The sequence below is a fragment of the Cupressus sempervirens genome, chromosome 11 (genome assembly GCF_028749045.1).
Source record: "Cupressus sempervirens isolate cs-2001-9-10 chromosome 11, ASM2874904v1, whole genome shotgun sequence".
Classification (NCBI taxonomy): Eukaryota; Viridiplantae; Streptophyta; class Pinopsida; order Cupressales; family Cupressaceae; genus Cupressus; species Cupressus sempervirens.
In genome coordinates this window covers 442,884,050-442,898,104 of record NC_143128.1, presented here as the reverse complement: position 1 = coordinate 442,898,104, position 14,055 = coordinate 442,884,050, and the positions used below count along the sequence as shown (strand labels likewise).

At 36.8% G+C, this 14,055-nt stretch overlaps 1 protein-coding gene across 1 annotated transcript; it reads left to right on the top strand.

The window, feature by feature from the left end:
* Positions 1–10,375: 10,375 nt before the first annotated feature.
* On the top strand, positions 10,376–12,802 carry LOC149530328 (glycine-rich RNA-binding protein 4, mitochondrial-like). The gene is made up of 4 exons (XM_089808843.1): positions 10,376–10,609; positions 11,374–11,442; positions 11,575–11,681; positions 12,285–12,802. The coding sequence occupies exons 1-4, from the start codon at positions 10,486–10,488 to the stop codon at positions 12,450–12,452; spliced, it is 468 nt and encodes a 155-aa protein (XP_089664969.1). The 5' UTR covers positions 10,376–10,485; the 3' UTR covers positions 12,453–12,802.
* The last annotated feature ends 1,253 nt before the right edge of the window (positions 12,803–14,055 follow it).

The following is a 14,055-nucleotide window of genomic DNA, read 5'->3' as shown; positions in this document are numbered from 1 at the left end:
GGAAGGTGGAATGCAGATCACTAGATGGAGATTGATGGTGACTAAACTGAAGGCTAAGTTCATTCCTGTTGATTATGAACTTGAGTTATTTAAGAAGTTGTGGAATTTGAAGCAAAAAGATATGACTATGAAAGATTATACAAACGAGTTCTACAATTTAACTAATTGGTCTGGACATAGAGATTTGTCTAAAGAAGAGGTGGCTAGATTATTAATGGTTTGAGACTCAATATTCAGGATAAGGTTGGTATGTTGAATATTGCTTCGGTTGAGGATGATTATCAGTATACCCTAAAGGTAGAAGACAAGACAAAAATGAAGAATCAAGGTAGTTCATGAGGGAAGGAGAAGTAGGACTACTTGACAAAGACTAACCGAGTATTGAAGATGAACCAAAACCTGTTGATCAGAAGAGAAGGACAGGTAGAGGTGAGTTTAAGGGTACTCGTTTCTAATGTCATAAAGAAGGATATAGAGCTTATGGATGTCTTAAGGCTAGGGACATAAGAGTTGTTGTGAATGAGGCTGAAAACATATCAACAAACTTGAGGAAGGAGAGAATTTACTAGCTTGACAAGTACTAGTTGGTTAGAGGACATTGGAATCTTGTCAGAGGAGTAATTTCTTCAGGACTCGTTGTAAGTCTAGTGGTAAAGTTTGCAATGTGATTATGGACAATAGTAGTACTGAAAAACTTGTTACTAAGAAGATGATTTAGAAACTTGGTTTGAGAAGAGTAAGACATCCTTGCCCTTATAAGATTGGCTAGTTACAAGATGAACATGCTTAAGAAGTGAGGGAACAATGTCTAGTTGAATTTCAAATTGGGCAGTATAAGAATCAAGTGTTGTATGATATTGTGGACATGATTAGTTATTACATATTACTGGGTAGACCTTGGCAGTATGATTGCAAGGCTATGCATGATTGTGTCAAGAATTTGATTACAATTGAGATAGGTGGCAGGAAGCATTCTCTAATTCCTTTGCAGAATGTAGAACTTGGTAGGAGGAACCTGAGTATTGACAGTCAAGTTGAGTTGAAGGATTATGAAAGGGTTAGAGATCAGTGTGGACAAACAACCTGTAGAACACTGAGGGTGGATTTGAAGAAGTATAAGTGGAACAAGGGAAAGAGTGTGCAAGTTGAAGACTTGGAGAATATGTGTGTGAAGAACTAATTTGGGATTTATGTGGTGAATCCTAGAAGATGTTCTTCTAGATATTAAGAACATCTTTTTGAGCCAGGGGTGTCTAATGCAGGAGCATTTTGGACTTGTTGGCAATCTTGCATGTTGGTGTGTTTTGACCTTTGAGTTTGAGGACTCGGTCAAAGGAAGAGGTGTGGCTCAGTCATTACTGAGTAGTTTATGATTGCAGTGTTGTCCAAGGTGTTCGGTTGGAGTAGCATTACTTGGTCATGTCTTGGTGGTACTTGATTGGTGAAGGTACTCAGCGTACACTGGGATCTTGAGTTATACTACATGGTTCAGTTGTACTAAGTTGTAGTATTGCCCAGGTCGCTTAGTTAATGAAGAGGTTCAGTTACTCAACAGTTGGTGAAGCTCAATGATGCTTGTGGTTTTGCTAATACTCAACAATGATTTTTGATGCTCGATTATGTCTTGGTCCTAGCTTTGCCCAAGTTATTTGTGGTTAGCCGAGTTGGCATTTAGTTTGATTATATGTATTTAATTTCTATTGTGAGTCGACTTGTGGCTTAAATATGCATTTAATGCAAGGGTTTATTTAATTTGTAACATATTAGGCCAACTTGTGGCTTAGGTGGGTATAAGTAAGGGGGTGTTGTGGAGTCTTAAGGCATTCATTTAGGGGAGTGAGTCAATATCATCCAGCTTGGAGAAGAGGATGAAGTAGTAGAGCAAACTTTGAGAAGGACAAGTAGCTAAGGCTTGAGAAACAAGGAGGTTGCTTGGTGGGCTTGCAAGCACAGGTTGAGATCTTCCTTGGAGGTTTCTACTAGAGTGTAGATCTGGACTAGCTAGGGTTTGGATTGGATCTTGAGAGATCTTACAAAACTATTACTTGCTTTATGTTTGGTTGTAAAAGGAAGGCCTTATAGCCTAGCACATTGCATCTAATCAATTATTATATGAATAAAAGAGTTGTGAATTGGTATCAGATCTTGTATCTTGTGTTGTATTTTTGTTGTGTGGTAATTTACTAGGGGCTAGGATATCTCCTATGTGGATTCTCCTGCCTTGCACTACATCATGTTAGGTTATTTCTCTTGGGTTCCCGAGTGAGGTATTACATGACACAACTTCTCGATTCTATGCAAGTACCTCTTTGAAGACTTCAAAATATTAATATTATATTTATTTCTTGTTTCTAACCATATGTAATTGTGGTTACCAATATTTACTTGTCCTTTATTAGGCACTTAAGTGTTTGATCACATCACTTGGTCATCTTAAGTAGTACTAAGCACATAAAAATACCATTTTAAGTTGGTGGAACATTTGTAAAGTTTTATCTTGTCCCTTCCTTTATGTGAAAACCTTATATAGTTGACCTCGATTGCTCTAAAATGTTAAAAATTAAAAATAGAAAAAATAAACATAGCGGGTTCATACACTCTAGAAATATCATTAGATCTAGAAACACCCTATTGGTTTATTTATTGTGGAACAAACTGGGACAACTTTGACTTGATTAGACATTACCTATGGGTCATGAGAACATATTTTTGTTGCTACTTCCATCCCCTTTTTATCAAGAATAGGTTTAATGAGTAAGATGAATAATTAAGGCATGTTGTAATCCGATTGGCTTCAAGAGTTCTTCTCAACCCTAAATGAAGGTGTATATGACTGCAATCAATGGTTCTATTATATGTCTTTCCCCCTCATCTTCTTGAGTTATAAGATGAGGAAAACACCAACTCTTCTCTCCACAAGGACCTCTTTTTTATCTTCTTTTGTCACAACCTTAGCCTATACCTTGACTAAACATTGTGGTGTTTCCATATACATGCATATGACAAACCCCTTTCTAAATTCAATATTCCAATCCTTAAGCCAATTTCTTAGCTAAGTAACATCTTATTCGATGTTCTTATGACAAATCATCTTCTTCAAGTCTCTAGAACCTTGGTTTGAGCTTCTTTTTCTCAAATTCTTTTTTTGAGTATTGGTCTTGGGTTATTGCTTCTTGAATCCCTTAATCAAATCTTACCAACTTTTTTTGGCCCATTTTGAAGAAGTTGAGTATCCTCATTTTACTATACAATGTGCCCATCTTGATGCATACTTGATATTAATAAGAGCAAAACATAATAAAGTTGTAGAATTTCACATAATCTTTTATACAAACATTAAAATTTAATTGCGTGTTAGACAAATTTTTGACATCATTGATATGAACTTTCCATTTAATGTAGTCAAATTTCAACAATCTATTATAGTTTTAAAATATCAGCTCTTGGTTTTCATTATGCAAGTATCCTTATCATCAAAGACATTTCAAATCACATTACATAATCATCAAGATGAAAAGAAGGTGCAAGAGATTTGAAAAAAATAAGTCGTAAACTAGGACAAACTCTAAAGATATAAAGAGGAGGTGAGAGAGGAAGCACACAAAGTGATGATGAATACAAATAAGCAAGAATAAAAAGGAAAAATAAACATCATAAAAAATGAACAAAAAGTAAAGACAAGGAAAAAAAAGACAACATGTAGAATCAAACATAAAAGAAGACAAAAATGAGAAAGATAAAAAGAACACCAAATCAATGAAAAAACATAAATAAACTAATCCAAAAAAACACCTCCAAACACAAAAGAAAATACCATGACAAAAAAAATAAGAACATGTTGCTCCACTTTTCATCCTGCACCTAAGTAGTAAAAGTGATTTCTTATGTCTTAGTAATTTCCTAGGTGTGTTTGAGTCTAGGTCTAAGACTCTTTAGGTGGAAAGAGTCTTCATCTAATTTTTCATTTTCCCCTTCTCCACATTTCATAGTCGGGTGGTTCTCCTTTTGAAGAAGAGATTTTGCGGGTAGCTTAGTGCCTAATCCAATGGAGATTCACATTGCTCATGCAAAGATCATCTATAAAGATTCATCTACTTGCGGTCTGTCATTTTCCCATAAAAAAATAAGCTTGCGAAAATCCGAACTTCATCTTCTCCTAGGCGGGTTTTCAACCCATGAAGATGATTTCCTATGAAGAGCACCAAATGATGTAGTTGGATCAAATAAGAAGATGATAAGGTGCCCTATGGAAAATTAATGTTCCTCTTATGATTATCTACCTTAGGAAACATTCTGGATTCATCACACCTCTCATAATCATCCCAGACAAAAAACTTAAAACCAACTTCTCCTTGGTGGGTTTTTAACCTGTGAAGTTTGTTTCCTACAAAAGGCAATTTTGAAGGAAAGGAAACAAAAGGCAGGTCCCTAATGAATTTTCACACTCCTTTTAGACATCTCCGAACCCAAAGGAAACAATAGTCAAAAGGTAAAGTAAAAGGGAGGTCTGTGTAGAGAAATGGAAATTGTTTTCTCCTCGGTGGGTTTTCAACCCATGAGGACAATTTTTTGGATTTTAAAGAAAATCAAGTTTGTAAGTGGATTGGACCCACAATTTGTGTGCGGAACTTCTAAAGATGATGATAGGAAATATTCTAATTATTGTGGGAAAGAGTTATTAAGCGAAATTCAATTCTACGGATATTTTCTCACGGAGTACTCTATTTGTAACTTCCCAAAACTTAAAAGGAAATAGGAAAGTAAGTATGCGAAAATGGAAAGTTATCATTGGGCCAACGAAACAATGAAAAGACACTAAGATATCCGTTAAAACCATGCATTTATTATTTCAACTGATCTCTCCTTCAATTCATTCATGTGGCGCAAATTCTAAAGATCAACGGATGAATTGAAACTCCTATATAGATGGAAACATGAACAGTTACAAAAACTACTGCTCTTTCTTGAACTGTTATTTTGTTAATTTGCACAACTTTTTCGAAAAGCTAGTATCTATGCATTTGCTATTCTTTTCTTTTATTGGATTCAAAAATCATACTCAAACAAAAATGGCAACTAGATTTGCAAGTTTCAATGGGTTGAACGAAATTAAGTTTTCACTACAAAGTTTCACGGATACTTCTCTCCATTTCTATGAAATGCAAGATTTTTAGAAGAGAGTGAGATCAGAGCCAATCCATCCCATTATTGAGAAGCTCCAAGGATGCGGGTTAGTTGAGGCAGTTGGTTTTCTAGTTGCAATCCAAGCTCCAAAATTAATCTACGAATGCATAAATCATTACAACCTAGACACTAGATAGATTGTATTGCCAAATGACATGGTGTTGATCTCCATCGATAGGCAAACTGTGGTAAATTTCCTATGAGTTCTAGAATGGGAGCAATTTTTTGATTTGACATTTGAAGGAGTCATTTTTGAGTTCTCTGTGAAGAAGATAATTTGGAGAAAAGAGATCATGCAATCGTGATTCCAAAAAACACAGGGTGCCAAGAGTAAGGTTCCTAAGATTCTGTTTGGGACTAATCTCAAACCTGAGATTGTCGACATCAGGGTCCTCCTGCATAGATTGAAAGGTGAGGTAGAAGCTTTAAACTTTGTTGAACAATGTTTCTTTTTGGTGCAAGTCATCTGCTTTGATACCCAATTTATTGATTGGGCTCACAAGGTAAGTGAGATTCTATCCAATGCTCCTAGTGCTGCAAAATTCTACAACGCATTCTACATGTCCTCCTTCCTCATTTACATGTTAGCTTCTTTACAATTATGGCTAGGCCTCTCAAGGGTGGAAAAATTTCCTGATGATGTGAAGTCTTATGAATTCTACCCATTTTTACAATTGGAAAACAATTATGTAGAGTATATAAGAGTTAATGATGCATTCACCATGAGAATTTGTAGGGAGCTCTAGGGATGTCTAGAGAGGAGATTCAGTCTCGAAGCTATGGTGGCCATTAGTCAATTCGAGAGTTATTTCATCCAGTTCTCATCCTTTTCATATTTGCATCTTGCAGCTTTTGATGGATTCCCCTTGAAGCTACCAAGATATCATAGTGATATGATCATGTTGATCGAGATTGTAAGGCAAGCAATCCAAGTGAATGGGCTGAGCAAGAGTTTAAAGAAGAAAGGGTACGAGTTTCTTATGAAGGTGGGAGCTTTCAGTTGTGAGTCACATTCTGATGCAAAGAACATGCTAAAGGTGTTCAAAACGAAATATAAATTGGAGATGTATGAGGTCTTAAGGCCTATGTTTGATCCTAATGGATATGCAAGGGAGGTGGTGCAGATTGGGAGTGTGATCAAACACATCACTGCCATTGAAGACTACTAGCTGATTGCAAAGATGAGTTCAAGAGCCGTGACTATGCTTTCAATAGACTTACAATAGATCAAGTGAGGATGTATGAAGTTAATATCAATGTTGAGCGAGTAGAAGATGATGGACAAAATATGTACAATAACAGGTCTATCTAACAAAGCTAAGAAATACTCCTATCAGCTTGGAACCTTATGAAGATGCTGGAAAAGAGCTAGAGATCATGATGGTCTAAACTATTAAAAGGACTGTGAAGTGGGTTGAATAGACCATAGTTAGAAGGAGTTGAAGTAAAAGCACACCTGCTCAAGCTTCTCCAACAGCTACAATGACTTCCTCCTCTCAAGGTGGTACATCAGTTGTGTAATCACCTAAAAATGGTCATCTAGACTATTAGCCCCCTTCTCAGCATTTTGGCTAAATTAATTTAATCATTTATCTAGACCAAATTGCTAATAATCAATTTATTTGATTATAACCTGTAGTTTGACTATGCTATCCTAAGTTCATTATTTGATTAAAAGAACATGTCCCCTTTTAATTAAATAAAACACCCCATTCTTCTAACCCACTTAAAGTGCACACATAAAGTCCTTTTTCTATTTTACAATTAAAAGAAAAGGCTTGTGAGACTTTTGTCTTATATGACAAGTCAACTTATATTCTATTGGTTGACTTGTGTGTGCACATGGATCACACCTATTTTTGAATTCCACTGTTGATCATCCACCATCTTCATCTTGATCTCTACCGTCCGTACGACTTTAAAAGGGAGAGAGCTTTCCCCCTCAAAGGATCCATCCATCATTTGAATATTGTTATGCTGCAGGTTTTCTAACAGGTTTCTTTGGAGCTTTGTGGAGAACTTCTCTTTCTTGTCTACATTCTCTCATTCCATCATATTAGCATAGGATCATATGGCATTCTTAGCATAGTTGCATGTTAGTTTAGCTTTCATTCTTGCAATAATCTCACATAGTTTAATATTTGGTTTTGTAATACTCTCATTCATGCTTAGAATAGTTGCACTTTGCATATTCATTCTAGTGTAGTCTTCATATTCACATTTGTATCCTTGAGGGATTCATTGTAGACACTTCCATTCTTGCTCTTGTCTCAAAGAACCTCCCGTTGCATGGTTTACTAGCAAGAAGCTTATCTCTAAGGCTCAGCTGAGAGCTTTCAAACTTGAAACAATACCTTCTTGCACTAAGTGGATAGGGAGCTCTAAGCTGGCATCCAAGCATTCCAACTCATGGAATCGTTTGGATAGAATGGTTTAGAGCGTGACACACTTTCGAGTGTACAAGTTGTAACCTTAGCTATCACTCAAGGACCAACTCAATCATTAGGCGGAGGTGATCAACCTCCAGACAAAAATATTCCTATAGCTAAGACTTGCCAAGACAACTCCTTCCTGACGATTGGAACCCAGCCAGAAGCTGAGAAGAAGAAGGCAGAGGAAACAAATGATGGTGTCGTTACTCGGGCCTCCTCACCTCATAGTAGCATAGTTCCATCTGTAAGTGCTGCACTTGTCCTACTGAGAAGCCCTCAAGTGTAGGTAGTAGATTTAGGAGATGGAGGAAGTAGTGACAGCGAATCCACTGAATCAGATGAGGCAACAAAGAAGACCTTAGAGGTAGAGAAAGGCCAAGATTCCTCAAATCTCATTTCACAGGCCCCAAAGAATCCCTTCTCTTCGATTGTGAAAGCAATCCCTCCGATCAAGAGGAAAATGTTTAGCATAGATTCTCTCAGAATGACCTCCAAAGTGATAGGCATAGATTCATGGTTGGAGGATACTCTAGAGAGGAAGAGAAAGAGGAAAGATGAAGGTACCCCCAACAAGGATACCTTATCTCTCATGGTTCACTCTAGATCAACTTTGAGTAAGGTGAAGAAGTAGAAGACCTTGTCCATCCTTGGACAAGACCTTGAAACAGGGCACCTAACAATGGAGATAGCAAAGCCTACCAAAGAGGGAAGAATTGAGGACATGACTACAGATGATTTTACCTTGCATTCGATGGATCTCAGGGAAGCCAAATATGACACAAAGTTGGCTTGTGGAAGTCAACAAATGAAGTGATTGAAGGACAACTAGAGAGCCTTAAGTTGTCAAAGGTTCAGATGAAGGTGAAAATACAAGAACTGAATGGCTTCATCAGGTAATTGGTCACCCCGTTGGCGAGCATATTCAGGATGCCTATTGCCAGTGATCCTACTATTGCGGATGTTCAAGCACTCATCTCTAAACTCCAAGAAGACAAACACTTTGGGTTGATCGATATAGAGTGGAGTGAGAAACTCAAGTTGGAGGGACTCTCCATCATAGAGCAAATTGACAATGCTATATTGAGGCTGGAAACATAGAAGGATAATTTTTAATCAAATAGAGCCACTTTGGCCATGGAGAGAACAAAAAGTGAAGATTGCATCTCTCTGTTGAAGATGATCACTCATATGAAGACTAAGGAGGTTGTAGAAGCAAAGATCTTGCCTAAAGGGGATGAGCCTTTATTTGAATGGCTCTAGAGCATGCAGTTCAAGTCTAAAAATAATCTTGATAGTAGAAGAAGGGCTCAAAGAAACCGAAGCTAAAGTGAAGAAAGATCAAGACAAAGATTATGAACTCTTAAGAGGCTTGCACATAGACTCGCAAACTAGTGGGCAAGGAAAGGGAATAATTGGAAATCTGTCATGCAATCAAACTTCTCCAACTTCATAGATAGCTTGATAGAGATATCTTCCGGTCATCGGAACAAAGTTTTTGAACTCCAGAAACTTGGTGGCTGTGTACATCTGGCCATGGAAGAAATACAAGATCATTTGAGTGCTATCAAGGATTTGGCTAGAGAGCATTTTAAATTGTTCTTGAGATATACTAATGTACATGTCTATAGACATGAAGAATTAATTCCAATCATTGTAGCCGCTAAGGCCTATAGGACAAAAGCAGAAAAGGGAAAGAAGGCGAAGTGATTCATATTCTGCCCCTTTCCATTTTTTAATGTAATCATTGTAATCGACAAATTGACTTCTTGCCATCTGTCATTTTTGAGAAGATGAACCAATTAAACTTCTTTTGTAACGATCATCTCGGAGTCCAAATGTATTGGGATGAAAGATTAATAAAGGGTCGACTAATTTTTGGTGTGAAATACTTGATGTTGCATAGTCAATTGAATGGTATTTTGTGTCAATTATTTTCTGTTCCATTCCATTAGTTGTTAATTGTTTGTTTTCTCTTTTATCTGAATTAAAACAAGGAAAGAATAGAGCTTCATTCCCCTATTTTGAGGCAACAAACTAAATATGATAAGTATTGTCATTGTAGGTTCAAGAGAGATCCCTTAGATGTTTCCTTCTAGTTAATCTTTCTTTCTCCGTATTTAGTTTCTTGCTAAATCAATTAGTATTAGTTAATATGCAATATTGACTCTTTAAGCCTTATGAGCTCATAAGATGTGTGAGTTCATAAACTTAATTAATCTTCTAAAATCTTTTCTTGCCTGAGTTAGATCCTGTATAGGTTTCTATCGGTTTACCTCTCACGTTCTTAGGTTAAGAACATACCCTTCTTTAGATTTAGGAACAAACATAATTCATTGCAAATCTACAATAGGGAGCTGTACTTAATAATTTAGAAGAAGGTTAGTCTTTTTAAAAGGAACTTTCCAACCGCTGTAACCAGATATTGTTCATAAAATTTGGACACCTAAGAGTTAAATAAAAAAAGAACAATCTGTTTACCAACAAAACACAATTCATTTTATGCTTCAAAATCAATCCAAGCATTTTATGCTTCAAAATATGGAAAATAGTCTCCTAATGAGAAGAGGAGTGTGAGTGTGTCAATCCTTGCATTAGAGGCAATCAAACAATACCTACCCACTACCTATCAAAACACTTGAGCCCTAGATGTTTTGTTGGCCGCAAAGAATGTACATCGACGGCTCAAAACGAATTCATCGTAGAGCCCACATTTTATTAAGATGTCTACTTAACCCTACTCCAAAACATAAAGCCACTCGTTTGTTCGAATCTGCGGTGGTGGAGTTGAAGTGGGTTAGGGCTTTACTAATGGCATTTTGAAGATACCATTAGAAGCAAACTAGTACTTTCTTCTGCCTCTGCAGCAGCCATGGCGTTTTCGACTAAGCTGAGTGGGCTGTTGCGGCAATCAATTACCAAGCATGTTGGCTTTGGAGGTCTTCCATCCATCTACCATGCTGCGCGTCTCATGTCCTCCAGGATTTTCGTTGGAGGTAACCCTAAACCAAGCTCCATCTTCTGCGCTTTGTTTCTTCCGTCAAATTCTACTGCTATGGATGATAGGCATCTTCTATTAATTTTGTATAGTTTGAGTGTCTAGATGGAGCATTGAATCAAACTAGGTCAGTGTAATTCTGTTTAGTTTTTGGGGTTTAAGGGTTTAGGGTTTAAGGATTAATTTCCACCCTTCTGGTGTTTACGAACTAAGGATAAACCTATAACAATTTGGTTTTTGGGGATCAAGGTTTGATCTTTATGGGTTTAGGGTTTTACTTGGGGTTCGAGGAGAAGCATCTAACGTTTTGGTGTCTGGGGTTCAATGTTTGCTTTGACCATTGAATCAAATAAGGCCTTTATAATTCTTTTTAGATTTAAGGGTTTACGGCTTTAGAATCTATGGATCAATGCCTGCCTTTTAGAAGTTTAGAGACAACCGGTAGTCGTAATAGGTGATGGGGATTTGATGCTTGATCTTGGGGAGTGCAGGGTTTTACTTGGGGTAAGGGTTATACGGTGCAACATTGGAGGTAATACTCATCTTTTACCGAATCAATATTTTGGGTGAAGGCTCTAAGCATTCAGAGTTAAGTAGCTTCGAGACCAAGGTTCAGCTAGTGGGCTTGAAGATTATCTTTCTACAAGAGCATCATTTTATGTTTATGCTGTACTGTTATTTAGTTTGGTTTTTTAATGGTTATGATATGAGTTTTAAGAGGTTGTTAAGTTTCTAATAGCTTAATTTTGGTTGAGTTTACAGGCCTTTCGTATGGGGTGGACGATCAGACTCTCAGGGATTCTTTTGCTACCTTTGGTGAAGTTATAGATGGTATGTATGATATGGTTCTTCTATTCAGAAATGTATGATATGTTTCTTCTATTTAGAAATTAAACTGTGCTTTTGGGTGTGGGCTACTAGTTGCAGTTTCAAATAATTTTATTAAATGATGATGGTTTGTAGCAAGGATAATCAATGACCGAGAGACTGGGAGGCCAAGAGGGTTTGGATTTGTCAGTTACAGTACTGAGGAGGAGGCCAATGCCGCTATAGAGGCAATGGACGGAAAGGTATTACTGCTTTTGTGGCTTCATTTATTTATGAAGATAATGTGGCATCTGAGTCTTGTGCCATCTTTTAACTTCTCATATATAACTTGTTATCCAGTGATTAGTGGACAGGGATTGCATGAGAGTAAGGTTTTTTTAAAGTGGAAGGTTAAGTACAATTACGAGTCTTGCTCTCTATTCTATGATAATAACCCTCAGATTTATTGTAGCAAGGTTTTGTAGCAGATTGCCTTTTGGTCTCCCGTTTTTTATATTTTCAATTTTTTTGTGACTTCAAAGTGTCCATTTTGGTCAAAGGTTTTGTATCAGATTGCCTTTTGGTCTCCCGTTTTTAATATTTTCAATTCTTTTGTAAGGTCCAAGTGTCCATTTTGTTGCATGGCTGTAATTGTGCTGTTGCTTCTCTGTTTGTTGTACGCAGAATCTTTTCTCTAACATATACTTAGATAAACGAGCAATTTCAAAGGTGTTTGTGAATTTTTGGATCTAGGACTCAATTCTGAGTAACACATTGCCGTGGATGTTTCTGTTCTAGGTTTGCTAATGTTTTTTGATACACCCTGCCAAAGTATGTGAAATGCTAATGTTTTTTCTGGTTTCTAGGAGCTTCATGGCCGTACTATAAGAGTTAACATAGCACAAGAACGAACTTTTGGTGGTGGTGGAGGTGGCTTCGGTGGTGGTGGTGGAGGCTATGGTGGTGGTGGTGGTGGTGGGGGCTATGGTGGCGGAGGCTATGCTGGTGATAACAGTGCCAGTGGTGGATACTAATTTTGAGTTCATTTCCAGTTAGAATGAGATGTAATTCATTTAATAACGAGGAAGACACTTTAGTCCTTACAATTCTTGGTAGTGTCTTCTGAGTAATATTTTGCCATTATTTGGCAGCTATTTGAATTACGAATATTTTGTATTGGCAGCTTAGGAGTCCCCCCCAGCAAAACTAGGCTTAGATTTTGTGTAATATCGAGGCGGCTTTACTTAATGTTCTGTACTGGTCTTTATTATGGTTTCCTCAGAGATGCATTCAATGTAATCTTTTTAACGAGGAGATCAGTTTTCTCTGTTTTGTTTTTAGGTTTATTTGAATGAATATAATTGCTTGTTTTAATATAGGAAAATGTGTCTGGAATTTGTTTTCAATTTCATATCCTCAAAAAAGAGAAGTTTTTTACACCCATTTTACTCCATAAAATGGGATGGGTGGAGAACTTATTGAATTGTCAGTGATTGTTCTTTTCAGGTGAATTAGTTGAGTAATGCATTAATAGACTAATCAATTATTTCTTGAGAGCAATCTCAAGATCGATGTAAATAAGTAGTAAACAGTTACAGTCAGAAGCACACTCTTTTTATTTACTAGCTCTGGCAGGAATTGTGTATGCAATCACTTACTGTATTAAACTGTGTACTTCTGCATCAATATTTTTATTGACACTGTTTGAATCATCATCAGGGTGGAGAACTTATTGAATTGTCAGTGATTGTTCTTTTCAGATGAATATATTGGATAAATTATTTCTTCAGAGCAGTCAAGATCAATGTAAATAAGCAGTAAACAGTTAGTCAGAAGCACTCTCTTTTTATTAACCACTAGCTCTGGCAGGAAAACTGTGTATCCAATCACTTACTGTATTAAACTGTGAACTTTTGCATCAATATTTTTATTGACACTGTTTGAATCATCATCAGGATGAACAGAAAATGGCTGGTAGGAGATTTCTTTCCTTAAGTTGCCCTATCTCCAGCCAGGGGGTGTTACTTGAAACGTTAATGCAAAAGTTTGACACAGTTTAATGTAAAAAGCTATAAATATTAGTATAGACTGAAAATCTGTAAGTTGTCTTTCCCACTAAATATTTTGGGATCACACTTGTGCTATCTTCTCCCTGGGGTTTCTCATGGAGAAAAATCTAAAATTTTAATGGAGGACATTTAAATTCCAAGCGCTCTTTTATTTTCTTTTTACATCGAGGAAAATTTATTTGTATTAAGCAAATATAAGGTATGGAGCTATTGTAGCTTTAGGGCAATTTGCTTTATTGACAATCACAAGGGTTTTGTAAGTAATCATTTTTACCCGAGGGATGGTTTCCCAGATTTTTTGGTTTTGTTTTTGGTTAAACATTTAAGCTTGAAGGTGGCATAGATATAATTTTATATGGAATTTTATACGATGCAACACGCCTATCTATAGTATCAGACAAGTCCTAGGATTAAGGGTTGTAGATTCTACGGGTTCAAGTAGGATGGAGATCCCTCTCCGTTGACGCTGGCCAGACATTTTTATTATTGGATTTCTTAGATATGGGCCACTTATTTTCAAGATTGAGTGACTAGGAGCGCATGTATCACACATTCTAGTTGATATCAG

Bases quoted from the DNA above. Each gene is read 5' to 3' on its own strand.
- LOC149530328 (XM_089808843.1), top strand. From the start codon at position 10,486: ATGGCGTTTTCGACTAAGCTGAGTGGGCTGTTGCGGCAATCAATTACC. The intron at 10,610-11,373 runs GTAACCCTAAAC...TTGAGTTTACAG, and splicing joins CTCCAGGATTTTCGTTGGAG to GCCTTTCGTATGGGGTGGAC. The intron at 11,443-11,574 runs GTATGTATGATA...GATGGTTTGTAG, and splicing joins CTTTGGTGAAGTTATAGATG to CAAGGATAATCAATGACCGA.